The sequence below is a fragment of the Aquarana catesbeiana genome, linkage group LG13, assembly GCF_042186555.1.
Source record: "Aquarana catesbeiana isolate 2022-GZ linkage group LG13, ASM4218655v1, whole genome shotgun sequence".
Lineage (NCBI taxonomy): Eukaryota > Metazoa > Chordata > Amphibia > Anura > Ranidae > Aquarana > Aquarana catesbeiana.
This window is the reverse complement of record NC_133336.1, coordinates 22,725,374-22,751,721: the sequence shown is the minus strand read 5'-3', so window position 1 is coordinate 22,751,721 and position 26,348 is coordinate 22,725,374. Positions and strand designations below refer to the sequence as shown.

At 43.9% G+C, this 26,348-nt stretch overlaps 1 protein-coding gene across 1 annotated transcript in view; it reads right to left on the bottom strand.

Moving 5' to 3' along the window:
* The window catches only part of LOC141117044 (galactocerebrosidase-like), a gene marked incomplete at its 5' end in the record, with an annotated part of 48,897 nt that overhangs the window by 10,155 nt on the left and 12,394 nt on the right, over nt 1-26,348 (bottom strand). The window contains 8 exon segments of the mRNA XM_073609627.1: nt 3,477-3,640; nt 5,494-5,674; nt 6,401-6,545; nt 9,320-9,409; nt 10,566-10,655; nt 13,545-13,672; nt 17,788-17,912; nt 21,528-21,683. Of these exon segments, the coding sequence (XP_073465728.1) occupies nt 3,477-3,640; nt 5,494-5,674; nt 6,401-6,545; nt 9,320-9,409; nt 10,566-10,655; nt 13,545-13,672; nt 17,788-17,912; nt 21,528-21,683 (1,079 nt within the window).

Below are 26,348 nucleotides of genomic sequence, written 5' to 3'. Positions count from 1 at the left end.
TATCTCACTGTAAATAGGACCGATCATGCCATATTCCTATTACAAAAGATTTTTACATTCTTTGTAACAGGAATAAAAGTGATCACATTTTTTATTTTATTTTTTTTAAAGTGTCAAACTAAAAAAAGTAAAACCAACAATTAAAAAAAAAAAAACAACATTAAAGTGCCCCTGTCCTGTGTGCTCACATGCAGAAGCGAACGCACGCGCAAGTCCCGCCCACATATGAAAACGGTGTTCAAACCATACATGTGAGGTATCGCCGCAAACATTAGAGCGAGGGCAATAATTCTAGCCCTAGACCTCCTCTGTAACTCAAAACATGTAACCAGTAAAAAAATTTTCAAGTGTCGCCTATGGGGATTTTTAAGTACTGAAGTTTGGCGCCATTCCACGAGCGTGTCCAATTTTGAAGCGTGACATGTTAGGTATCTATTTACTCAACATATCTTCATCTTTCACATTATGCAAAAAAATTGGGCCAACTTTAAAGTTTTTTTTTTTTAAAGCATGAAAGTTTTTTTTTTTCCCCAAAAAAAAAAGTGTTCGAAAAATTGCTGTGCAAATACCACGCGAGATAAAAAGTTGCAACGATTCGCCATTGTATTCTCTAGGGCAGTGATGGCGAACCTTGGCACCCCAGATGTTTCGAAATTACATTTCCCATGATGCTCAACTACACTGCAGAGTGCATGAGCATCATGGGAAATGTAGTTCCAAAACATCTGGGGTGCCAAGGTTCGCCATCACTGCTCTAGGATCTCTGCTTAAAAAACATATAATGTTTGGGGGTTCTATGCAATTTTCTAGCAAAAAAAATTATGAATTTTACATGTAGGAGAGAAATGTCAGAATTGGCCTGGGTGGGAAGTGGTTAAAAAAAAAAAAAAAAAAAAAAAACTTTGTAAAGAAGTACGTTTTCTCCTTCACTGATTAGGCTGCACTGACTGGCACTTATATGCAGCACTGATAGGTGGTACTGGTGGGCACTGATAGCACTGATTAGGAGACACTAACCGGCATCACTGATGGGCACAGATTGGCATCCCTGGTGGGCTCCAGTGGGCATCCTCGATGGGTCTGCACTGACAAGAAATGTGCTGTTATCAGAGCAGACCACCCCCTCCCCCATCAGGAGAGCAGCCAATCGTCTCTCCTCTACTCACGCCTTGTCAGCGCGAATCGAGGAAAAGCCAATAAACAACACTTTCTGGTTACCATATGATGAGCTGTGATTGATCACATGGTAATGAGCCTACGTCACAGGCTCTTTACGGGGATTGGAGATGCGAGGTGTCAGAGCGACACACCGCACATCCGATCGCCGCGCCGTGCACAAGAGGCCTATCCTGCTGGCCATCATATGACGCCCAGTTAGGATAATACAACCACTTTCCAGCCATCATTCTGCTATATGGTGGGCGGGAAGTGGTTAAAAATGTTTATTGGATATGTTTTATAGCAACAAAAAAAACAAAAAAAAAAAACAAAAACCTGCTCTGTGTAACAGTTTTGCACAGAGCAGCCCAGATCCCCCTCTTCTCGGGTCCCTTTTCAGCACTCCTGGCCCCTCCCTCCTGCTCCCACAACAAGCAGTTTGCAATGGGGGGGGGGGGGAGGCTCCCGAGCTGCGGCTCTGCGTGTTTAGTCACACAGAGCCGCGACTTAGTCCCGCCCCCTCTCCCCCCTCATTGGCTGTGGGGAGACATTGGCTCCTGCTGCTGTCTCAGCCAATGAGGAGGGAGAGTCCCTGGAGAGCCGATGTTCTCCTGCACATCAATGGATCAAGAGAGGGCTCAGGTAAAGTATTAGAGGGGGCTGCTGCACACAGGTTTTTTTTTTTACCTCCATCCATAGAATGCATGAAGGTAAAAAACCTTTAGCCTTTAGAACCCCTTTAACCATTTGCCCTCCAGAAGATTCCCCCCCCCCCCCCTTCGTGACCAGGCCATTTTTTGCGATACGGCACTGCGTTACTTTAAACGGACAATCGCACAACGCTGCACCCAAATTTATGCCCTTTTCCCACAAATAGAACTTTCTTTTAGCGGTATTTGATCACCTCGGTTTTTATTTTTTGCGCTATAAACAAGAAGATCCACAACTTTGAATATATATATAATTTTTTTTTTTTTTTTTTTTCTTACTGCAAAAAAAAAAAAAATCTAATGAAAAAAAAATAAAAATAAAACGTCTTTATCAAATTTAGGCCAATATGTATTCTGATACATATTTTTGGTAAAAAAAAAAAAAAAAAAAATACCAATAAGTGTAAATTAATTGGTTTGCTTCTACAAACTATGGGATATTTTTATTTATTTTTTTTTTTTTACTAGTAATGGCGGCTATGAGTGACTTATAGCAGGACTGCGATTTTGCGGCAGAGAGTTGGGACACTGACACTTTTCGGGGACCAGTGACACTGTACTAATGACACTGGCTGGGAAGGGGTTAACATCATGTGGCGATCAAAGGGTTAACTGTGCCTAGCCAGTGTTTGTGTACTGGGGGGGGGGGGGGGAGATGCTCTTACTATGGGAAGGAACTGATCCATGTCCCATGCTTTTCAGGAGCACAGGATCCATTGCCTTTCCTACTGACAGAACAGCAATCTGCCTTGTTTACATAAGCAGATTGCTGATCTGGCTCTCTGCCAAATGATCGGTGTGTGACGACGAACATCGAGTTCAGATCAGCTCCAGATACTTCTAATCACAGCGGGAGCGAGTCGCCAGCTGCATGCATGCGCACCCCAGACCTGGAAGTTTCAGATAACGTACTAGGTATGTGACCCCGGTGCAGAGCGGCTGCCCTGCTGCAGTATATGTGTGGTGGGTGGTCGAAAAGTGGTTAATGTGTTAAAATAGCAGCTGGACGTTGTACTAGTCCAGAACAAGAGGTGGGCAGGGCTGGTGCAAGGATTTTTGACACCCTAGGCGAAACCTAATTTTGCTCCCCGCCCCCCCCCCCCCCCGCTCCACACCTGACTTCACCCTCTTTGCCCTGCCCATGTATACCCCACTTTTTTAATGAAGCGCCCATCAAATGAAGCCTCACCAGCGCCCATCAATGAATGTTGGCTTGCTTCCATACATTCTGCAGTCAGGACACAGACACAGTCCTCCGTCGCCGCTGTGCCTCTGATACTATGTGCGAACGGAGCAGCGGCTGCCTGCTGATGCTGGGACTTAGTTGCTTGCTGCAGAGAGAAGAGAGTAGGAACACCAGTGGCTCCCTAAGCGGCTGCCTAGTGGTAGCACCGGCCCTGGAGGTAGGGTGCCAGTAACAAGGCTGCAGATAACAGTAACAAATAGGTTCCTGGTATATACAGCCTCTCATATCTTAATTTTGTAGATTGGCTCAGAATAGAGAGCAATTTATGTTTTGTCAGAATACGGTGTAGGATGGGCTGGCATGCCTCTCTAAGCAATGTGTGCACCGTCCTCCTCAGAGCTCCTCGCCAAATGCGCACTTACCTAAATCTCCGGTGACTTTATAAGTGCCGTCAGCAAACACCCAGAAATAGATCCCTTTGGTCACATAAGTCTCGGTTCCACCTTGATTCACTCTGGCTGCAATGAAGACTCCTCCAGTGTCCGGAGTCTCAATGTAAACATCGCAGGTTACAGTAATATTGGACCTACAACCCAAAAGACAAAGAGAAGTGATAATGGCAGAAGCTGCGTTTACACAGCCCTCACCTGGCTGCAAGTGGTACTGCATGCAGCCGGTCATACTACATTCACTATATGGCCAACAAACCGCCACGGCTCCTATTTTTAGGAAATGTGGTAGAATGAGAGATGGGGGCACCTTCTGTTCTAAGAAAGCTTTACTGTGCTACACATTGATTTGATTGGAGAACGTGTCGATTCCTTTAGTCCTTTCTGACCATCTATGAAACACATTTGGTAAAGCGGATCTTCACCCTTGCTCCCACCCTCCCCCCATTTTTTTTTTTACCCCTGCTCAACAGGGACAATCTTCTGTACAATTCAGATACTCACCCACCCAGCGGATCCAGCATTGTCCTACTGAGATCCTCTTCTGTAGTGCCACCATGCGCTCTCGTGCCACCATGTTTTCTGAGACATCACTCAGCAGGGGCCGGCTTTACTGGGTTCAGCCAATGGGCCTACCGACGACACACCACTAGGCCAGCCCCCCCCTCCTCCTTTACTGAATGAAGACCACTGTGACAACCAATCAAAGTGGTCACATGATCGGCTGGTCCTTCTCACCCCCCCACCCCTGAATGTAAAGACCCAGTTACAGAGATGCCGGGCCTGGCCTGAAAAGGGTTAACACATAAGTCACTTCTATTGCTCTCAGCCTTCTCCAAATGCCATTTTTTGCTACTGTGATCTGACTTCCTGCATGGTGGCTACAGTCATTCTCCATGGTCCCGCTGTAGGTACGAACGTAGCCAACCCCGCTGTAGGTACGAACGTAGCCAACCCCGCTGTAGGTACGAACGTAGCCAACCCCGCTGTAGGTACGAACGTAGCCAACCCCGCTGTAGGTACGAACGTAGCCAACCCCGCTGTAGGTCCCGCTGTAGGTAGGAACTAACCCACCTCGCCTTGACCTCACTGTATGTAGCAACGAAGCCACCCCACCTGGACCCCGCTGTAGGTAGCAACTAAGCCACCCCACCTTGGCCCTGGCGTAGGTAGCAACTAAGCCACCCCACCTTGGCCCTGGTGTAGGTAGCAACTAAGCCACCCCACCTTGGCCCTGCTGTAGGTAGCAACGTAGTCACCCCACCTTGGCCCTGCTGTAGGTAGCAACTAAGCCACCCCACCTTGGCCCCGCTGTAGGTAGCAACTAAGCCACCCCACCTTGGCCCCGCTGTAGGTAGCAACTAAGCCACCCCACCTTGGCCCTGCTGTAGGTAGCAACGTAGTCACCCCACCTTGGCCCCGCTGTATGTAGGAACGTAGCCACCCTGTCTTGCAAGCGCCTGAGATGGACTATGGGATTTGCAGTGTACATATAGAGCTGTACACATGACCACAGCTAATGAGCACTGTTCAATCAAAAGGAAGTGGGGGAGGGGGGTAAAGGAGAGGCTCAGGAGCTCACAAATGACGTCAGAAGAGCACACAAAGAAAACAATCTCATGAAGAAAAGATTACGGAGCCATTAAGAAGTGGAAATGTATGGAAGATTTCTAGAGAATATATTGTTTAGTGTCACTTAAGTAGAATCCCTGCCCAATACTAGTCTTAAAAATGCTCCCTCCCGCCTCCTGCTACCTATGCTGACTAACCGGTGCCAGTGGCAGCTGCAGTGGAGAAGAGGGAGCACTGACAACTGATGGACCAAAGGAGGCTAAGCTATGGGCGAGGCCTGGAATTCACAGCCATTGTTAAACGCGCTCTCTCCTCTCCCCTGCAGCAGTCACTCACTGACACAGAGGAGCACATGACCGAACTGGAGCAAGATGAAAATAATATATATTAAAAATCTGACCGGGCGACAGGCACTCACCAAGTGAAGTCTCCAATGACGCTTATGGCTTGAGGGGCATCAGACGCCCAGGTGATGGGACGCTGAGTCAGCACCTGCCGGAAGGTGAACGTGTGATCTCCGGGGTCCGAGGTGTTTATGAAATATTCAAAAACTCCAGATTGGTCTGCGAAATATGGAGCCTCGCTGAACGGAGGGTTACCTGGGCACAAGAACCATTTATGAATGAACTTCAATCCAGAGGAGCATTTCACATCTTCAGATGCCACGGCGTAGCTCAACATTTTGAAAATCGCACTTCCACACTACTGCCCTAGTCACACCCACATAAGATGCTCAAGTTCCACGAATGGAATATAAAAAGGGGCAGGCCAGGGACAATTAGACTGGGGAGAAAGAGCTAGATGAAGCTGGATGTCCTCCAGCCAGGAAATGGGCTCTGACTTGCTGCAGCTTCTAATGCACACTGTGAGAAGCTCACAGTGTGCAGTGAAATCAGGGTAAGCCATTTCAGTCCAGGAGAGGAGCCGGTACAACCGATGGGAAGGCAGGAGGTCAGATTTAAAAGTTCATCTCCACCTGAATCTGGCATTTCACTCTCCGATTTGCATCATTTGGATACCAGTGCAATATTTTCAGCCTTTTTTTGCCCACTTTACAGCTACAAAATGAATGTGCCTTGGTCTCTAAGCTTGGACTCCTGAAAGATTTTATTAATTAATGGTGGAGGGTGGTGCCATCATTCAGCTTTGCAATTGTCGTGGAACAAGCAGAACTGTGAAACATGTTGGGAGAGTGTGAAATATAGAAAAGAAGCCAGCTTGTTCTCCAGCTCATCAGTGACCGCTAAAATTATACATTTTAGGAGGAGCTCAATAACAAAAGCCACATGACTTCCAACGGTCACACCTACATACTGCACACTTACGGACTTTGAAGTCATCCTTGTACTTTCGGGGGAAGGGCTTAGGCTTGGGGGGCTCGGGGTAAGACCCTTTGTGGCCCTTTTTAAGAGTTGTCAGAGTGTACACCTCGTCCACACCCAGCTCCAGAGAGAACGCACCGTTCTGAACCTGAAACAGACATGACAGGTACGCAAAGATTTCACACCCCCAAAAATTGCCTATTAGGTATCTGAGTTAAATTAATTTTTCAATTAAAAAACATGCCAACATGTTACTATATACAGTGAAGGAAAAAAAGTATTTGATCCCCCTGCTGATTTTGTACGTTTCCCCACTGACAAAGAAATGATCAGTCTATAACAGTGATGGTGAACCTTGGCACCCCAGATGTTTTGAAACTACATTCCCATGATGCTCAACTACACTGCAGAGTGCATGAGCATCATGGGAAATGTAGTTCCAAAACATCTGGGGTGCCAAGGTTCGCCATCACTCGTCTATAATATTAAGTTTATTTTAACAGTGAGAGACAGAATAACAAAAATATCCAGAAAAACACATTTTTCAAAAAATTTAAATTGATTTGCATTTTAAAGAGTGAAATAAAATTTTGATTCCCTATCAGCAAGATTTCTGGAAACTGGGTGTTTTATACAGATATCAAGCTGAGATTAGGAGCACTCTCTTAAAGGGAGTGCTCCTAATCTCAGCTTGTTACCTGTATAAAAGACACCTGTCCACAGAAGCAATCCATCAGATTCCAACCTCTCCACCATGGCCAAGACCAAAGAGCTGTCCAAGGATGTCAGGGACAAGATTGTAGACCTACACAAGGCTGGAATGGGCTACAAGACCATCGCCAAGCAGCTTGGTGAGAGGGTGACAACAGTTGGTGCGGATTATTCGCAAATGGAAGAAACACAAAATAACTGTCAATCTCCCTCGGTCTGGGGCTCCATGGAAGATCTCACCTCGTGGAGTTTCAATGATCATGAGAACGGTGAGGAATCAGCCCAGAACTACACAGGAGAATCTTGTCAATGATCTCAGCTGGAACCATAGTCACCAAGAAAACAATCGGTAACACACTACACTGTGAAGGACTGAAATCCCGCAGCTCCCACAAGGTCCCCCTGCTCAAGAAAGCCCATGTACAGGCCTGTCTGAAGTTTGCTAATGAACATCTGAATGATTTAGAGAAGAACTGGGGGAAAGTGTTTTGATCAGATGAGACCAAATTCAAGCTTTATGGCATCAACTCTATTCACTGTGTTTGGAGGAGGAGGAGGAATGCTTCCTATGACCCCAAGAACACCATCTCCAACGTCATACATGGGAGGTGGAAACATTATGCTTTGGGGGCGTTTTTTCTGCTAAGGGGACAGGACAACTTCACCGCATCAATGGGACGATGGACGAGGCCATGTACTGTCAAATCTTGGGCGAGAACCTCCTCCCCTCAGCCAGGGCATTGAAAATGGGTCGTAGATGGGGATTCCAGCATGACAATGACCCAAAACACACGGCCAAGGCAACAAAAGGAGTGGTTTAAGAAGAAGCACATTAAAAAGGTCCATTATAAGCTATATTACACCTACAATAACCTGTTGTAAACAGACACTTAAAAGAGAGAGATTAGTATGGCTGTTGTACTATGTAATTTTATGGGGGGGGGATGTAATAGTAGTAATAATAATAATAATAATAATAATAAAAAGTTAATAGCAATTCATAAAAGAATAATGTACCAAGAACTAGTCTTTTTTTTTTTGCTAGTTCTTGGTACATTATTCTATTGTAAAATTAGATTAAAACTATTATATAAAAGAAAATTTTTTTTAAAAAAAAATGTATTATATTTTCTTCCCCAATAAACATATATTTTAATAATCATAAAAAGTTTGATATAGTTTGAATTCAACTTCACGATAGAATAAATGTACCAAGAACTGGCTATATACAAACATTTTTTTAGCTATTTCTTGGTAAATTATTCTATTGTAAAATTCTATTAAAACAATATTATATAAAAAATAGTGTTAATGTATAAAATATTATATAAAATACTTTTATTATTTTAAATGAGATATTAAAGCGGAGCTCCACCCAAAAAGGGAAAGCGCCACTTGTTCGCCACCTCCCATCTTCCACTGCCACATTTGGCTTTTTTTTTGGGGGGGTTACCTGGTTTTGATAGGTACCCGCTCCCACTTACTGGTAAGAAAGCGTCATGTCCGCCCCCCCCCCCCCCCCCCCTTCAGGCTTCACTGCCGGTTTCCCTTACTTACAATGCCGGCACCTGCACCCGTAGCCGATGGAGGAATCGGCTTAGGGTGCCGACATCGCTGGATTCCAAGATAGGCAAGCGTCCTTATATTAAAAGTTAGCAGCTGCAGTATTTTTTTTGTCCCCCAGACTGAAAAACTCCGCTATATTTCCAAAACCTATTTTAATATTTTTACCATAATAAACTTACACTTTTAATAAAATAATAAATCAATATAATAAAGTTTGATATATATATTTAATAGAACTTCACAATGGAATAATGCATCAAAAAAGTGTGTGTGTAAATATTATTAAAAAAAAAATTATATTATATATATCACACATACACACACAGTGTAACCACTTGGCAACTAATACATTGAATCAGCAAACACACATTGTATTGTATGACCCACAATCATATATTTCAAATAGTTCACATAAACCGCATCGAACACAAAAGTGCTGAGCCAGCGGAGGATTTACACTCAGCCATGTCTGTGGAGGTCTGCCAAATTTATGGTGTAACATTCTTATTTAACAAACACTTGCTAAAAAAAAAAATAAATAAAAATCCCTTGTGGCCGTGTGTTTTGTATAGATGGGATTTCCCACAGACAGTCTCCTTATTATACATGCTAAGTAAATACATGATAAGTAAATCGAGCACTGACCGTTATTGGTGACATCTTCTGAAATAAAGTGTTTTTGGTGGTGTTGGTGCAAAGCTTGGAATGCCAGACCTGCAACGTCTTTATATCCTTCTACAGCAAGAGGGGGGAAAGGGGGAGGAGTTATAATTCTTGTTGCCGATTAAAGTCAAAAATAGGATAAAAAAATGAATAAACCCATTAAAAAGCAAAAAACAGCTTTTGCTGCAACTTTCAGCTTCAATACAGATATTTCCTCCACAGTACTTACATAGTCAGGTTGAAAAAAGACACAAGTCCATCCAGTTCAACCATAAATACATAAAATAAAAAATATACAATCCCATGTACCCAATCCTATACCCACAGTTGATCCAGAGGAAGGCGAACACCCCCCCCCCCCCCCCCCGAAAAGCAGGATCCAATTTGCTACAGCAGGGGAAAAAATTCCTCGAGAGGCAATCGGATTTTCCCTGGATCAACATTACCTATAAATGTCAGTACCCAGTAATATATTACTTCTCCATTCTTCTACTAGATGTCCTCAGTCTGATGGCCAGCATCCTGCAACACACGTCTTCTATGTCCAGGCCATCCCGGACGAGCCCCCAACCTGTGACCATACCATAGGGCAGATCCTAGCAAACTCTACAGTAGATTTCATCTACCAACACCTCTGTAGGTGATGGACACTGGCCCTGCCAGCTACATTATTTTTTATTTTTTTTAATGGGAGCCATCTTATATCCTTTAAGGGCGTGAATGAAATGGTACATGTCCAGCATCCCTTTAAAAAAAAAAAAAAAAAAAAGGGAGAATGATTACTGGAGGAAGGGGGAAAAGGACACTATGAAATCCCAAGCAGCATGAAAGAAAATCCAAAAGGTTACAAGAGTCACTGGAACAGAAGGAAACCTTTTTTCAGTGGGGCCAACTGTTTAAACTGGGATTTTTCACCCTCATTTCCTGTTGTGTTTCTAGGACAGGAAGTGAAGGGAAATCTTCAAAAAAAAGCACAACAGGGCTCCAAACCATCCATAGTGTATCCAAAACTAAAAAAGTAGAGTTTTGGCTTTAGAAATGCTTTACCAGTAGATTGCATTGACCCAGAGAAGAACATACGAGAGTCTAAACAAACGTTTTACAGTTTGGCTTCCATCATACAACTTCTAAAATACACTCCCCTCTTTTTTTTTTCTATTAGTTAAAATGGACGAAAACGTGTAACTGAAGCCCAAATAAAAAAAATAAATAAAAAATTAACACTCACAAATTGACCATCGAGCTTGAACGTGGCGTTCTGAGGGGAGACGTTATATGTGGGCAGAAAAGGACGGATGCAGACGGAATGGTTATGCGACTAAAAGAGAAACAAATACAGGATAGTCAATTATTAACCACTTCCCATTGGAACGTTCAAAAAAAAAAAAAAAAAAATATAAAAAAAAAAAATACCGGAGGCTTCCCAAGAATGTGATCCCTGGGATTGTCCATCACAGTGATTACATGAATGAAGAGCAAGAAAACTCATGAACTGCTACTTATCTCGTTAATAATAATAACAGTGCTTTTAACACCCCTAATGTGTGCCCACATCTAAGTGACAAAAGTAAATAGTGACATCACCCAGCTCCACCCGAAGCTTTGCGTCACTTCTTCCATGAATCCTTGAAGTCATGCGATCAATGACACAACGCATGGGGCGGAGCTGGGTGACGCCGTTTCCAGTACAGACTGAAACTGGAAGTGGGCGATACTGGTTTTTCCCAAGGTGTATTGATTCTGAATACATTATAGTGGTCAAGAATTTTAAAATGTGAGTGCAACGATTTTTATATAGTAAAGAGAGTGTTCAATTTAAACCTATATTGCAGCACTGGTGATATTCTTTTTCTGGGAGCAGTATCCCTGAGTATGGAGTGAAGGACCTATAATACACCACTCTTGGCATCTGTGGATCATACCCCAAGGACAAAAAAAAAAAAAAACAAAAAAAAAAAAAAAACACATATATAGCCCACCCTACTGCCCCCAGATTATCCATGTATGACAGAGCTTTCAGGGACACATGCTGCCACAGTGCTGGAGGTGCATGATTGAGCCTTCACACAGATTAGCATTGCAGAGAAGAAAAGGGGACCTGTGTGACCTTCCTCCTGCCCAGTCACAGAAGCCTTTGTATTGTGCGAACTTATTCACACAGTACAAAGGCTTCCGTGAAGGGGAAGCAGAATGGAAGGGGAGGCATACTGAAGCTGCTCTCTATGCTTGTGCTTCTCTCCTACCCCACAGACCCCAGTGTGCAGTGTATCATCCCCAGCCTTAAACCTGTCGGATATACAGTGGGGACGGAAAGTATTCAGACCCCCTTAAATTTTTTACTCTTTGTTATATTGCAGCCATTTGCTAAAATCATTTAAGTTCATTTTTTTCCTCATTAATGTACACACAGCACCCCATATTGACAGAAAAACACAGAATTGTGGACATTTTTGCAGATTTATTAAAAAAGAAAAACTGAAATATTACATGGTCCTAAGTATTCAGACCCTTTGCTAAGTATTTAGTAAAAGCCCCCTTTTGATCTAATACAGCCATGAGTCTTTTTGGGAAAGATGCAACAAGTTTTTCACACCTGGATTTGGGGATCCTCTGCCATTCCTCCTTGCAGATCCTCTCCAGTTCTGTCAGCTTGGATGGTAAATGTTGGTGGACGGCCATTTTTAGGTCTCTCCAGAGATGCTCAATTGGGTTTAAGTCAGGGCTCTGGCTGGGCCATTCAAGAACAGTCACGGAGTTGTTGTGAAGCCACTCCTTCGTTATTTTAGCTGTGTGCTTAGGGTCATTGTCTTGCTGGAAGGTAAACCTTCGGCCCAGTCTGAGGTCCTCAGCACTCTGGAGAAGGTTTTCGTCCAGGACATCCCTGTACTTGGCAGAATTCATGTTTCCCTTGATTGCAACCAGTCGTCCTGTCCCTGCAGCTGAAAAACACCCCCACAGCATGATGCAGCCACCACCATGCTTCACTGTTGGGACTGTATTGGACAGGTGATGAGCAGTGCCTGGTTTTCTCCACACATACCGCTTACAATTAAGGCCAAAAAGTTCTCTCTTTGTCTCATTAGACCAGAGAATCTCATTTCTTACCATCTTGGAGTCCTTCAGGTGTTTTTTTAGCAAACTCCATGCGGGCTTTCATGTGTCTTGCACTGAGGAGAGGCTCGGGCCACTCTGCCATAAAGCCCCGACTGGTGGAGGACTGCAGTGATGGTTGACTTTCTACAACTTTCTCCCATCTCCCGACTGCATCTCTGGAGCTCAGCCACAGTGATCTTTGGGTTCTTCTTTACCTCTCTCACCAAGGCTCTTCTCCCCCGATAGCTCAGTTTGGCCGGACGGCCAGCTCTAGGAAGGGTTCTGGTCGTCCCAAACGCCTTGCATTTAAGGATTATGGAGGCCACTGTGCTCTTAGGAACCTTAAGTGCAGCAGAAAGTTTTTTGTAACCTTGGCCAGATCTGTGCCTTGCCACAATTCTGTCTCTGAGCTCTTCAGGCAGTTTCTTTGACCTCATGATTCTCATTTGCTCTGACATGCACTGTGAGCTGTAAGGTCTTATATAGACAGGTGTGTGGCTTTCCTAATCAAGTCCAATCAGTATAATCAAACACAGCTGGACTCAAATGAAGGTGTAGAACCATCTCAAGGATGATCAGAAGAAATGGACATCACCTGAGTTAAATATGAGTGTCACAGCAAAGGGTCTGAATACTTAGGACCATGTGATATTTCAGTTTTTCTTTTTTAATAAATCTGCAAAAATGTCAACAATTCTGTGTTTTTCTGTCAATATGGGGTGCTGTGTGTACATTAATGAGGAAAAAAAATGAACTTAAATGATTTTAGCAAATGGCTGCAATATAACAAAGACTGAAACATTTAAGGGGGTCTGAATACTTTCCGTCCCCACTGTAAATAATAGAGAAAAGCCCATGATGTGGCAGGCAGCTATTAAGACTTAACTCATGGTGTGTCAGCACCTTTTACAAAGTTGCTGAATTTGTGGAATTCAGCCTTAATACTCATCTGACTACTAATCTATTCCGGTTACGTTAATTGGGCTTTAATGTTTTTTGATTAAAGCCAAAAGTGAAGAGATAAAAAAGAAAAAAAAAAAAAAAAACACTGGAAGGTGTCCAAAATAAGATGCAAGAGGCAGATGCTGCAATGGCAGAGCTGACAGGGTCTTACCATAGTCTCTATAACAATAGTGAGATTCCCCAGCCTGTCTGTGAGAGCAACATAGCTACCACCCTTCTCCAAGTGGCCGACCGTACGGAGGTAGAACCAGCCCGGCTCCGTGAACTGCGTGGTATGAGCTGGAAGAGAAATAAAATGGATCATACAGAAACCTCTCTCATGGTGTTCGGCATCCTTCAATGACACCCAAAGACCCCTTTTTTTTTTTTTAACCACTTGCTTACCGGGCACTTAAACCCCCCTCCTATCCAGACCAATTTTCAGCTTTCAGCGCTGACGCACTTTGAATAACAATTGCGCGGTCATACAACACTGTACCCAAATGAAATATTTATCATTTTTTCCCCACAAATAGAGCTTTCTTTTGGTGGTATTTGATCACCTCTGCGGTTTTTATTTTTTGTTAAAAAAAAAAAAAAAAATATTTTTTTTTTTATATTTTGTTATAAAAAATTTAAAACAGGTAATTTTTCTCCTTCATTAATGTACGCTGATGAGGCGGCACTGATGGGCACCGATAGGCAGCAGTGATGGACTTCAGCCCGCTCTCTGCTGAAAACAGGTCACAGGAGTGCAGAACGAACTGCACTCCTGTGATCCATAGGAGAAGTACAGCCAAACGAGCTTTAGCTATACTTCTCCTTTAAGCCCCTTTTTAACTTTTTAAAGAGGAGGTCCAGCCAAAAAAAAAAAAAAATGAATGCAAAATTCAGCAGCTACAAATGCTGCAGCTGCTGACTTTTAATATTAAGGCACTTACCTGTCCAGGGGGCCCGCGATGTCGGCACCCCAGCCGATCGTTGGATTGAATCACGGCTACTGCCGCTGCCATTCCTGGTAATTGGTGGGGAAGGTGACCTTTCATAAAACGAGGGAGGAAGCATATAAGCGGAAGTTCCACTTTTGGGTGGAACTCTGCTTCAAGCCTTCACTCCAACTAAGGAAACCCACACCGTCAAGTATTTTTTCAAAATAGGTCTTCCATTCGTTCACTCACTGCATATGGCTCAGTACTGCTTCCCTGAACTTCCAGTCTCAGAAGCGTGCACTGTAGACATCAGGTGAGCACCCAGGTCTGGACCACATGGTCTCTTCTCCCTGAAATGTCATGATAAAGCACATGTGTGCCCAACCCAATCTGAAGAGTGTGTCCTTTAGAAGTCACATGACCACCCAAATTCAGAGTACATTGTCCTTCATCCCCAGTGCCATAAGAAAGTGCCTGCACACCTGTCTAGAGCTGGGTACACACGGTCCCAATAGTGGGCGGTTCAGCAGGTCCAAGGACCGTTTTGTCAAAGGGACTCGCTGGAAAACAAGCATCCAATCAGCACTCGCAGCCAAAGGCTGTGATCGCTGATTAGAGTGTTCTGGCAGGGGTTGGGGAGGGGCAGTCGCCCTTTCCGAACACAAGGCACAGCGGGAAAGATCACTGCACTAACATCACTTGGTTAATACAGCGATCACTTTTTTTTGCTCAGCTCGCTGGGTTGCTGAAAAAAAAAAAAAAAAAAAAAAAAAGTGTGTGCGCGCCAGAGTTTGGGCTTAAAGTGGTTGTAAAGTCAGTGAGTACCATTACTACCAGCCCCTCTGTTAAAACAAGGTATACTACACAGTGTCGATGTTTTTTTTTTTTTTATTTGAAATGATGCGGCCTTATTTCAGAGTTGCACTGTGCGATCATGTGACCTCCCGCCACTCTCCTTCCCCCAATCTAAGGACTACAGCGGGAGGGGCCGAGATTCCCCTGACATCAGCCAGGAAGTCATGTGACCGCCATGCTGTCTACTCAGCCACCCCCACTGTAGCCCTTAGTTCGGGGGAGGAGATCGGTCGGAGGTCAAGTGACCACACAGTGGCGGTCTGAAATAAAGGTAGTTAGCAGCATTATTTAAAAAAAAAAAATTTTTTTTTAAATTTATTATATATATATATATATATATATATATATATATATATATATATATATATATATATATATATATATATATATATATATATATATATATATATATATATATATAAAACCCACAGACTGACACTATTATACCTTGTTATAACAGAGGGGCTGGCAGGAATGGTACTCACTGACTTTACTGCCACACAAAATAGCGGCAGTAGGGGAGGGGCAGGTTTGGAGATCACTCACACACTAGGAATTGACAGGCAGGGAGGGAGGGGGAGAGACTAACAAACGGGATGACGGAGGCATATAAACTGACCATAGTATCATGATCACCAGCCATTATTTCCGTGGTCAGCACACTAAGGGGGACACAGGAACAGGCAGGATCAACCAGGTATTTTACAGCACAGAAGGGGACAAATTACACAGCAAAAGCACTATGCGGTTTACCATGCTTTAAAGCGGATTCCACCCAAAAATGGAACTTCCGCTTTTCGGAATCCTCCCCCCCTTCCGTTGTCACATTTGGCAGCTTCCGGGGGGGGGGGGGGGGGGGGGGGGGGGGGGGGGCTGTTGGAGCAGATACCTGTATAATCCAGGTATTTTCTCCCACTTCCGGGCATAGATAGCCACAGTATCCGCGGATGTCTATGCTATATCCGGTGCCTCCTCAGCCCCCCCCCCCCCCCCCCGCTGTCTTCTGGGAGACATACAGTTCCCAGAAGACAGCAGGGACCAGTGGAATCGCGCAGCACGACTCACATGTGCAGTAGGGAACCAGGCTGTAAAGCCGCAAGGCTTCACTTCCTGATTCCCTTGCCGAAGATGGCGGTACCTCCACCCGAGAGCAGAGGGACAGATCGGCTTTGGGTGCCCGCGGGCACCCTGGACAGGTAAGTGTCCATATTTAAAAAAAGTCAGCAGCTACAGTATTTGTAGCTGCTGACTATTAAAAAAAAAAAATAAAATAATCGGCGGAACTGCGCTTTAACCACTTGCCGACCGACTCGCGCACATATACGGTGGCAAAGTCGTTCGTTCCGGGGGGAAACGCCGTACCCGTACGTCGGCTCCTTTAAGAGCCATAGCAGGCGCGTGCCCGCTTTACAGCGGGGGGTCTCGATACGCGTGGCCGGGCACAAGAGCCGGAATGGGGATTTGAGTGTGTAAACACACAAATTCTTGTTCTGACAGGAGATAAGTTCTGCTGTTCGTAGCAATTACAAACAGTGACATGTCTCCTCCACCAGTTAGAAACACAGAGAGGGAACACATTTTAACCCCTTGATTGCCCCCTAGTGTTAACCCCTTCCCTGCCAGTGCATTTTTATAGCTCCGATTGCGGTATAAAATGTCAATGGTCCCAAAAGTCAAAGGTGTCCGATCTGTCCACCGCAGTCCCACAAAAAAAAAAAAAAAAAAAAAGCAGATCGCCGCCATTACTAGTAATCCAAAAAAAAAAAAAAATCTATCCCATAGTTTGTAGACTTTTGCGCAAATCAATATAGGTTTTAGGTGATTTTTTTTTTTTTACCAAAAATATGTAGAAGGATACATATCGGCCTAAACTGAAGAAGAAATTGGTTTAAAAAAAAACAAACATTTTTGGGGATATTATAGCAAAAAGTAAAAAATAGTTTTTTCAAAAATTGTCACTTTTTTTTGTTTATAGCGGGAAAAAAATAAATAAATAAATCGCAGAGATGAGCAAATGCCACCAGAAAGCTCTATTTATGGGGGGGGCGTCAATTTTATTGGGGTAGAGCGGCGCACGACTGCACAATTGTCAGTTAAAACAACGCAGTGCCGTATCGCAAAAAATGGCCTGGTCATTAAGGGGGAAATTCTTCAGGGGCTGAAGTGGTTAAAAGGAACAGGATTTTTTTTTTTTTTTTAAAGAGGTTTTAACCCTAAAAAACAAACACAAGTATGCCCCACCCCGGTCTCATGCATGCACATAAAAAGCTGGCTATGACTGGGTTTCTAGGAAAGCAAATATCAAACATTACAAGTGCAGCTATAATTTCACATCGAGTGTTTAACAACATTATTGCTCCAAGTACATAAAGATACCTTCTGATCTGTTAGGAATGCAGTAAACTGAAAACTCTGTTGCACAGAAATATAATGCAGTGTTTCCAACCCTGCCTGAGCTCTCCCCTGCTAGACTACAGAACTTCTCCATTTTTCCTCGTCTCCATAAAACAGGGGGTTGTAGTCCAACAGGCAGGATGGGATTTTGATTTCTGTGCAGCCGAGTTAATCCAAAACCCTCATTTTACTGCCGGTGTACTATTGCTAGGCAGTTATTGAGAGAATTGCACCTACCTGTTGTCCATATAGGAGAGGAGACCACGTAGTTTCCACTCCATGGTTCTTTGGCGGTCATCAGTCCTTCCAGGCCGAACGGAAGCTGCTCATAATAGCTGGCCACGAGGTTCCATGAGATGGTTCTGAGGGTAAGGAAAAGAACAAAGCTGCAGCAATGTGGAATAGCCAAGTGGAAGGTGGATTAAAGAGCGACTCAACCCAAAACAAGATTCCCCGTTAATGATGTAGTAGGATTTGATACTTTACTGCGAGAACCCTAGGGTTCCTCCAGAGGTTGCTAGGGGTTCCTAGAGTTCCCACTGACACCCTTCATCTTTTTAGATATCTATAAATGGAGGTAATTCTTCCCAATGACCACAAGTGTAAGGAGCATTCTTCCCACTGACCATCACACTAATGTATCATGAGTTGTAGATATAGTAACACTTAGTAGGGGTTCCATGAGACTGGAAAGGTTTTTCAAGGGTTCCTTGGTGTTGAAAAGGTTGAGAAAGTGTGCTTTACTGGATATTCACTGCTGTCCATCTCTCTATTGTGAAAAGCTCCCCTAACTCCCAGGGGCTGAGGCTGGATTTTTAGCCAAGTTTCTGGGCTCACCACCTTCTACTTCTATTTTTAGGCATCCACTGGAGTCTACTGGAGGGTGCAAATGAAAAAAACCCAAAGGAAGTCATCCAGTACATCTTCCATAAGGAAAAAACACAGGAAATTCACAAGTCAGTGACACAATCAGCCCAGAGGAAAGAACCAGGACTGGTGTAGTGACTTTCTCTCTGTGATCCCAGTCAGCTCTACAATGAACCCATAAAATGTGTGTGCTCCCCATATAGAATCCTTTTCTTGGAGTTTATTCAGGAACACAGAAAGCCATTAACCCTTGGGTTATACTACCACCTACATGAGGATCAGACACTGGCAAATGAAGCTGTAGTTCAGGCCAGGATAACCCATCTTCCTCCCAGCGTGCCACAGTTTTGACACGCAAATGCCTAGAGCAGGATCCTAAACAGATGGGTGAGACCCAAGTTGTCCAAAAGAAGTTCAACCGAGGGCTGGCCAACACAGCAAATAACCGCTAACAGTCCCAAATACAAACTGGGGGTTGCCTACAGCTCAATAAGCCACCTAATAAAGGACCTTCTGCCCAAAGCTGGCTCAGATGGAGGATGAAACATCCATCCGAAGAAATTTGGAGAACATCCGAACAGAAGACTAGGCGGCAGCCGTACAAATCTGGAAACACAGTTGCCGGATCCAAAAAAAGCCCAAGAAGCGCTCACAAACCTAGTAAGTGTGCCTTGACAGGGAAGGGTGGAATCTGATCTTGAACTAAGAAGAGCCAACCGGAAAGACAAAAAAGGGAATCGGTCTTCCTAAAAAAACAGTGATGGGAGGAAACTCACAAATGAACTGGAGCGAGACAGGAGAACAATTTCCTGGTTTAGGTGAAATGCAGAAGCTACCATGCAAGTAGTAAGAGGTTCTGGACCTCCATACCACCATGCAACACCAAAAAGGGTTCCATGCAATGGCGATGTAATGGCTACGAAAAAAGAAAAAAGCAAATCTTGTGGGCGAGAGTTGAGAAAAAAAAAAAAAAAAGAATGAATGTCTCCAACGGGTTCAAACGGTGGCTCCTGAAGTACAAGGTTAGACCCTGTAAAACCCCCCCCCCCCCCTCCCAAAATATAACCCACAGGGGGAAAAAAACAAAACAAAACACACACACACACACACACACACACACACACAAATCCTCTCCCCAAGAAGTTTCCTGATGTACGATAACCTTATGTAGGGAATGGTGGACTGCATCAATAAGGGCCAAAACGGTCTCCTTTTACTTTGGAGTTCCAACAAAAGACCGCGACAAGGCAGGCTCATCGGACAGGAATTTAAGCAACCCAGTATACTTTGGAGTTATGACAGAAGGCTGCAACTTTCCAGGGGGTGGGCTCATCAGTCAGGAATTTGAATAACCAAAAATCAATTTCAGCAGCCGATTGCTCAGAAGACACTAAGGGCCCAGGTAAATTACTGAATCTGCTGGAGAAGGTGATAGACCTTGTTTTACGGTTTCTGCAATCACAGGTCAGCAAACAGCTGGGTAATTTGGACCATAAAACCTGTATGATTGCAGTAAGAACAGCTTGGAGGGCAGAGGGTGCAGCCACACCTGACAGAGCCGAAGAGGACTCCAATGACAGGACGTCAGCACCATCAGTGGGTGTGCTTCATACAAAAGGTTATAAGAGTTTGTTATAAGAGCTGAACAATTCCACCCTCCTAGGACACTAGCAAAAATCTGGGGCATGCTGACAATAGGGATAGTTATACTTTGCTTTGGCTTATAGCTTGGTTTTAACCACTTTAGGCACTAAAAAAAAAAATATATATATATATATACACACACACACACACACACACACACACACATACATACATATATATATAAATTTTTTTTTTTTTTTCAAAAAATTATAAAAGGTTTTCATAGTTTTTGCAAACCGGTAAATTTTTCCCCTGCACTGATGAGGCATCACTTGTGGGCCATGATAATCAGGGTAGATGTCCCTTTCACACAAGCTGGTTATCGGCTCCTCTCACGCTTACAGCCGGCTTGCGTGATTGGACACAGTTGATCACCTGGTAAAGAGCCGCCGATTGGCTCTTTACCATGATCTGTGATCAGCCGTGTCCAGAGGACACAACGATCACAGAGCGCGCCGCAGCAGGCACGATCATGGGAGGAGGTCATGTGACGCCCTCCCAGAACTGGCCAGCTGCGCTGTAGCCGTCATTCGGCTATAGCGCGGTCCGCAAATGGTTAAAGGTTTCCAATTTTCCTATAGATGGCCAAAGGTTATAAAGGCTTCCTGTACCCCTCAATATATACAAGAATTAAAATAAATAAAAAAAAAAAAAAAAAAAAAAAACACACCACACAAAAACACATCAGATGTCCATCTTTCTAGGACACTAGCAATAAACAGACATGCTGGTAGTAGAGGTGGTTACTGGACTGACCTACAGCTTTTTTTTTTTGTCCAATCTTTCTATAGCCAACAATATAACCAAAAGGTTATGAACTTCTTACCGTGTCCCTGAAAAAAAAACAAAAAAAAACACAACGCACATCCATCCTTGGAAACTGGCAAAACAGTGATATATGCTGGTAGTAGGGGGCATTTTTTTATTTTTTTTTGCTCAAGTGTGTCCAATCATTCTGTAGGCAGCAACATAACCTGAGGGTTAAGGACTTCCTGTGTCCCTCCATAACGTGATGATGAGACGCCCATCCTCCTAGGACACTAGCAATAAAACAGACATGCTGGTAGTAGAGGTGGTTATTGGACTGGCCTACAATTTTTTTTTTTTTTTTTGGTTTGATAGTGTTCAATCTTCCTATAAGCAACGATATAACCCAAAGGTTATACGACTTCCGTCCCTCAAACAAAAAAATAGAAAAAAAAAAATTAAAAATATAAAGCCCATCCTCCTAGGACACTGGCAAAAAAAGATGCTGGTCGTAGGGGTATTTGTTTTTTATTTGCTTAACAATGTTCAATCACTCTGTAGGGGGCAGTATAACCTGAGGGTTAAGGACTTCTTGTGTCCCTCAATGGACAAGATATGATTTTGATTGGACTCCCTATGTATCAGCCATTTATATATTGCTAAGCTCTAGGACTATGTGACCCGGTCACACAGATAAAACAATGGGCTACAAAACTCACGATGTCATATTCCCGTTGACATAGTTCTGGTTGAGGATTCTTGCCCAGCATCCGCCACCGACCTCGTCGTTGAAAGTGCTGTAATCTTCTGAGGCCCAGAGTTTCTTCCCCGTGGAAATGGCGTCAGGAACCGTGTGGGTACCGGGATAATGGGCTCTGTAGGAGGAGGAGGAGTTCCAGATTAACTTACTTAAAGAGGACCGGTCATTCAGAAGCAGATAAAATGCTGCGAATGGGGAGGGGAGGGAGCTTGGACACTGGTCAGTAGAGTAGGAGAGAGTAAAATCCAGTAAATGCACACATTTTATTGGCAATAAATGACATTTGATGAATAAAAGACCTTCAATGATGTCGCTTAAGAACCGACAATGAGGTGGTTCACACATAAAATTCCAAAATTACTGTCTATGAGAGATTTAAGCTTATATTTCATGCAAAACAAAAATCAAAACTAAGCTAGAAGTGTCCAGGTTCATTTACTGCAGTGTTTCTCAACCCGTGGAATGTGCACCAATGGCAGGGGGTATGCTGCCCAGAACCGGCGCCAAAGGACAAGCGGAAGTAAGGCTTAGTGCACCAGGCTAGTGGGCGCCAAAGCTCAAAGCGCACAGTCCTCTCCTTGCGTCTGAAATGCTCGGGCGGCCGCTGTAAGTCCCGCCTCCTGGACCTGCTCTTGTGATAGACGGAACACTGATCCAATGACGGAAAACTGAATCAGTGTGACGCGTATCATAGGAGCCAGGACTTTGTTACAGCAGTCGCCCAGGCAATTCAAATCCAAGGTTCGTAACACAGCGGGAGATCGTGATCCAGGCACTGGTAGGCTGCATTTGGTGGGCACTGCACTCAAGTGTGTTAATTTGGGATTGTGTGCGTATTATATATATTATGTCATTGCAGCATTCACACATACAATGATATTGAAGCAGAAGAGATACACACACACACACACACACACACACACACACACACACACACACAGTATCTCCCAAAAGTGAGTACACCCCTCACATTTTTGTAAATATTTTATTCTATCTTTTCATGTGACAACACTGAAGAAATGACACTTTGCTACAATGTAAAGTAGTGAGTGTACAGCTTGTATAACAGTGTAAATTTGCCGTCCCCTCAAAATAACTCAATAACTCCCCGGTGTCATGTGACTCGTTAGTGTTACAAGGTCTCAGGTGTGAATGGGGAGCAGGTGTGTTAAATTTGGTGTTATCGCTCTCTCTCTCATACCGGTCACTGGAAGTTCAACATGGCACCTCATGGCAAAGAACCCTGAGAATCTGAAAAAAATAATGGTTGCTCTACAAAGATGGCCTAGGCTATAAGAAGATTGCCAAGAACCTGAAACTGAGCTGCAGCACGGTGGCCAAGACCATACAGCGGTTTAACAGGACAGGTTCCACTCAGAACAGGCCTCGCCATGGTCAACCAAAGAAGATGAGGTCACGTGCTCAGCGTCATATCCAGAGGTTGTCTTTGGGAAATAGACGTATGAGTGCTGCCAGCATTGCTGCAAAGGTTGAAGGGGTGGGGAGTCAGCCTGTCAGTGATCAGACCATACGCCGCACACTGCATCAATTTGGTCTGCATGGCTGTCGTCCCAGAAGGAAGACTCTGCTAAAGATGAGGCACAAGAAAGCCCACAAACAGTTTGCTGAAGACAAGCAGACTAAGGACATGGATTACTGGAGCCATGTCCTGTGGTCTGATGAGACCAAGATAAAGGTATTTGGTTCAGATGGTGCCAAGCGTGTGTGGTGGCAACCAGGTGAGGAGTACAAAGACAAGTGTGTCTTGTCTACAGTCAAGCATGGTGGTGGGAGTGTCATGGTCTGGGGCGGCATGAGTGCTGCCGGCACTGGGGAGCTACAGTTCATTGAGGGAACCATGAATGCCAACATGTACTGTGACATACTGAAGCAGAGCATGATCCCCTCCCTTCAGAGACTGGGCCGCAGGGCAGTATTCCAACATGATAACGACCCCAAACACACCTCCAAGATGACCACTACCTTGCTAAAGAAGCTGAGGGTAAAGGTGATGGACTGGCCAAGCATGTCTCCAGACCTAAACCCTATTGAGCATCTGTAGGGCATCATCAAATGGAAGGTGGAGGAGCGCAAGGTCTCTAACATCCACCAGCTCCGTGATGTCATCATGGAGGAGTGGAAGAGGACTCCAGTGCCAACCTGTGAATTGGGCCCAATTTGGACATTTTCACTTAGGGGTGTACTCACTTTTGTTGCCAGAGGTTTAGACATTAATGGCTGTGTGTTGAGTTATTTTGAGGGGACAGCAAATTTACACTGTTATACAAGCTGTACACTCACTACTTTACATTGTAGCAAAGTGTCATTTCTTCAGTGTTGTCACATGAAAAGATAGAAGAAAAGATTTACAAAAATGTGAGTGAGGGGTGTACTCACTTTTGTGAGATACTGTTATACACACACACACACACACACACACACACACACACACAGGAAAGGGAATTCCATATCCTTGTCGCTCTTACAGTAAAAAACCCTCTACGTAGTTTAAGGTTAAACCTCTTTTCTTCTAAATTTTAATGAGTGGCCACGAGTCTTATTAAACTCCCTTCTACGGAAAAGTTTTATCCCTATTGTGAGGTCACCAGTACATCCTAGAGTCCCCCAGAGGTTCTCCCCCTAGTGATTAGATTGCATTCATATTTTTGCCACCCAAATGCATTATGTTACATTTTTGTACATTAAACCTCATTTGTCATGTATTTGCCCACCCCATTAATTTGTTCAGATCTTCTTGCAAGGTTTCCACATCCTGCGGAGAAGTTATTGCCCTGCTTAGCTTAGTTTCGTCCGCAAATACAGAGATTGAACTGTTTATCCCATCCTCCAGGTCGTTTATGAACAAAATAAATAGGATTGGTCCCAGCACAGAACCCTGGGGGACCCCACTACCCACCTCTGACCATTCTGAGTACTCCCCATTTATCACCAACCTCTGTACCCTTGTAGCCAGTTTTCAATCCATGTACTCACCCTATGGTCCATGCCAACAGACCTTATTTTGTACAGTAAACGTTTATGGGGAACTGTATCAGATGCTTTTGCAAAATCCAGATACACGTCTACAGGCCTTCCTTTATCTAGATGGCAACTCACATCCTCATAGAAGGTTAATAGATTGGTTTGGCAAGAACGATTCTTCATGAATCCATGCTGATTACTGCTAATGATACCGTTCTCATTACTAAAATCTTGTGTATAGTCCCTTATCATCCCCTCCAAGAGCTTGCATACTATTGATGTTAGGCTAACTGGTCTAATTCCCAGGGATGAATCTTGGTCCTTTTTTAAATATTGGTGCTACATTGGCTTTTCTCCAATCAGCAAAAATTAGGAACAAGGCAATTACTTGACTGAGTTCCGTAAGGACCCTCGGGTGCAAGCCACCTGGTCCCGGTGACTTAATAATGTTAAAGTTTTCCAAGTCTATTTCTAATTCTGTCCTCTGTTAGCCATGAGGGTGCTTCCTGTGATGTGTAATGAGCAGTTTTTGGCTACTGAAGCCCCCCCAATTCCCTCGTGAAGACTGAGGAGAAGAATAAATTCAATACCTTTGCCATCTCCCTATCCTTTGTAACCAAATGTCCTTCCTCGTTCTTTATGGGGTCAATATGGTCTGTCCTGTTTTACTGTTTACATACTTAAAGAATTTCTTGGAATTTTGTTTTGCTCTCCTCCGCTATGTGTCTTTCATGTTCTATCTTAGCCGCCCTAATTGCACTCTTACGTTTCTTGTTGCATTCTTTGTAAAGTCAATGGTGATGATGACCCCTCAGCCTTGTATTTTTTGAAGGCCTTCTCCTTTGCTTTTATATGCATTTTTACATTGGAGTTAAGCCATCCAGGACTTTTGTTCGTCCATTTAAATTTATTTCCCAATGGAATGCACTGGCTAACATCCTTATTTAATATGCTCTTAAAGCAAACCCATCTCTCCTCCGTGTTCTTTGTTTTCAAGATTTTATGCCAATTTATATCTTCTAGCAAGGTTCATAGTTTAGGAAAGTTGGCTCTTTTGAAATGCAGTGTCTTGGTGTTCCCCTTGTGTTTCCTATTTGTGTGATTTATACTGAAGCCAATTGACCTATGATCGCTGTTTCCTAAATTGCCCCGTATTTACACATCCGTGATCAGGGGAGAGGGAGAGAATGTGACGGACATAAAAATCCTCCTAGAAACATGGGCCCGGGCACAGGATGAACCATCAGTACATACTGGCTATAGGGAATTCTCTGTCCCCACACAGAAAGATAAAAACATCAAACAGGGTCGGTGTTCAGGAGGAATACTAGTCTGGTATAAGGAGGAGCTACATGGGAATATCAGTGCAATCAAAAAAAGAGAGCCACATCTGGCTAAGAATAAGCAGCTCCATCCTCACCTCTCAGACATCTACCTGTGTGCAGCATACATTGCCCCAGCAGAGTCCCCATACTTCAGACCAGACACCTATGAGGTCCTACAAAGTGAGGTTATCCACTTCCAATCCCTGGGACAAGTGCTCATCTGTGGAGACCTCAATGCTAGGACAGGAAGGGAAAAGGACTATACAAGTTCTGATGGCAACACGTACATACTGGGCCATGCAAATTACGAATATGAGTCAATACAGTTACAAAGAAACAGCTATGACCGTACAACCAACAAAAATGGAAGAAAATTGCTGAATTTGTGTCTCAGTCTGGGCCTCTACATCCTCAATGGCCGTACCAAGGGAGACTCTCTAGGAATGTACACATTTAGCTTCCATGTAGGCAGC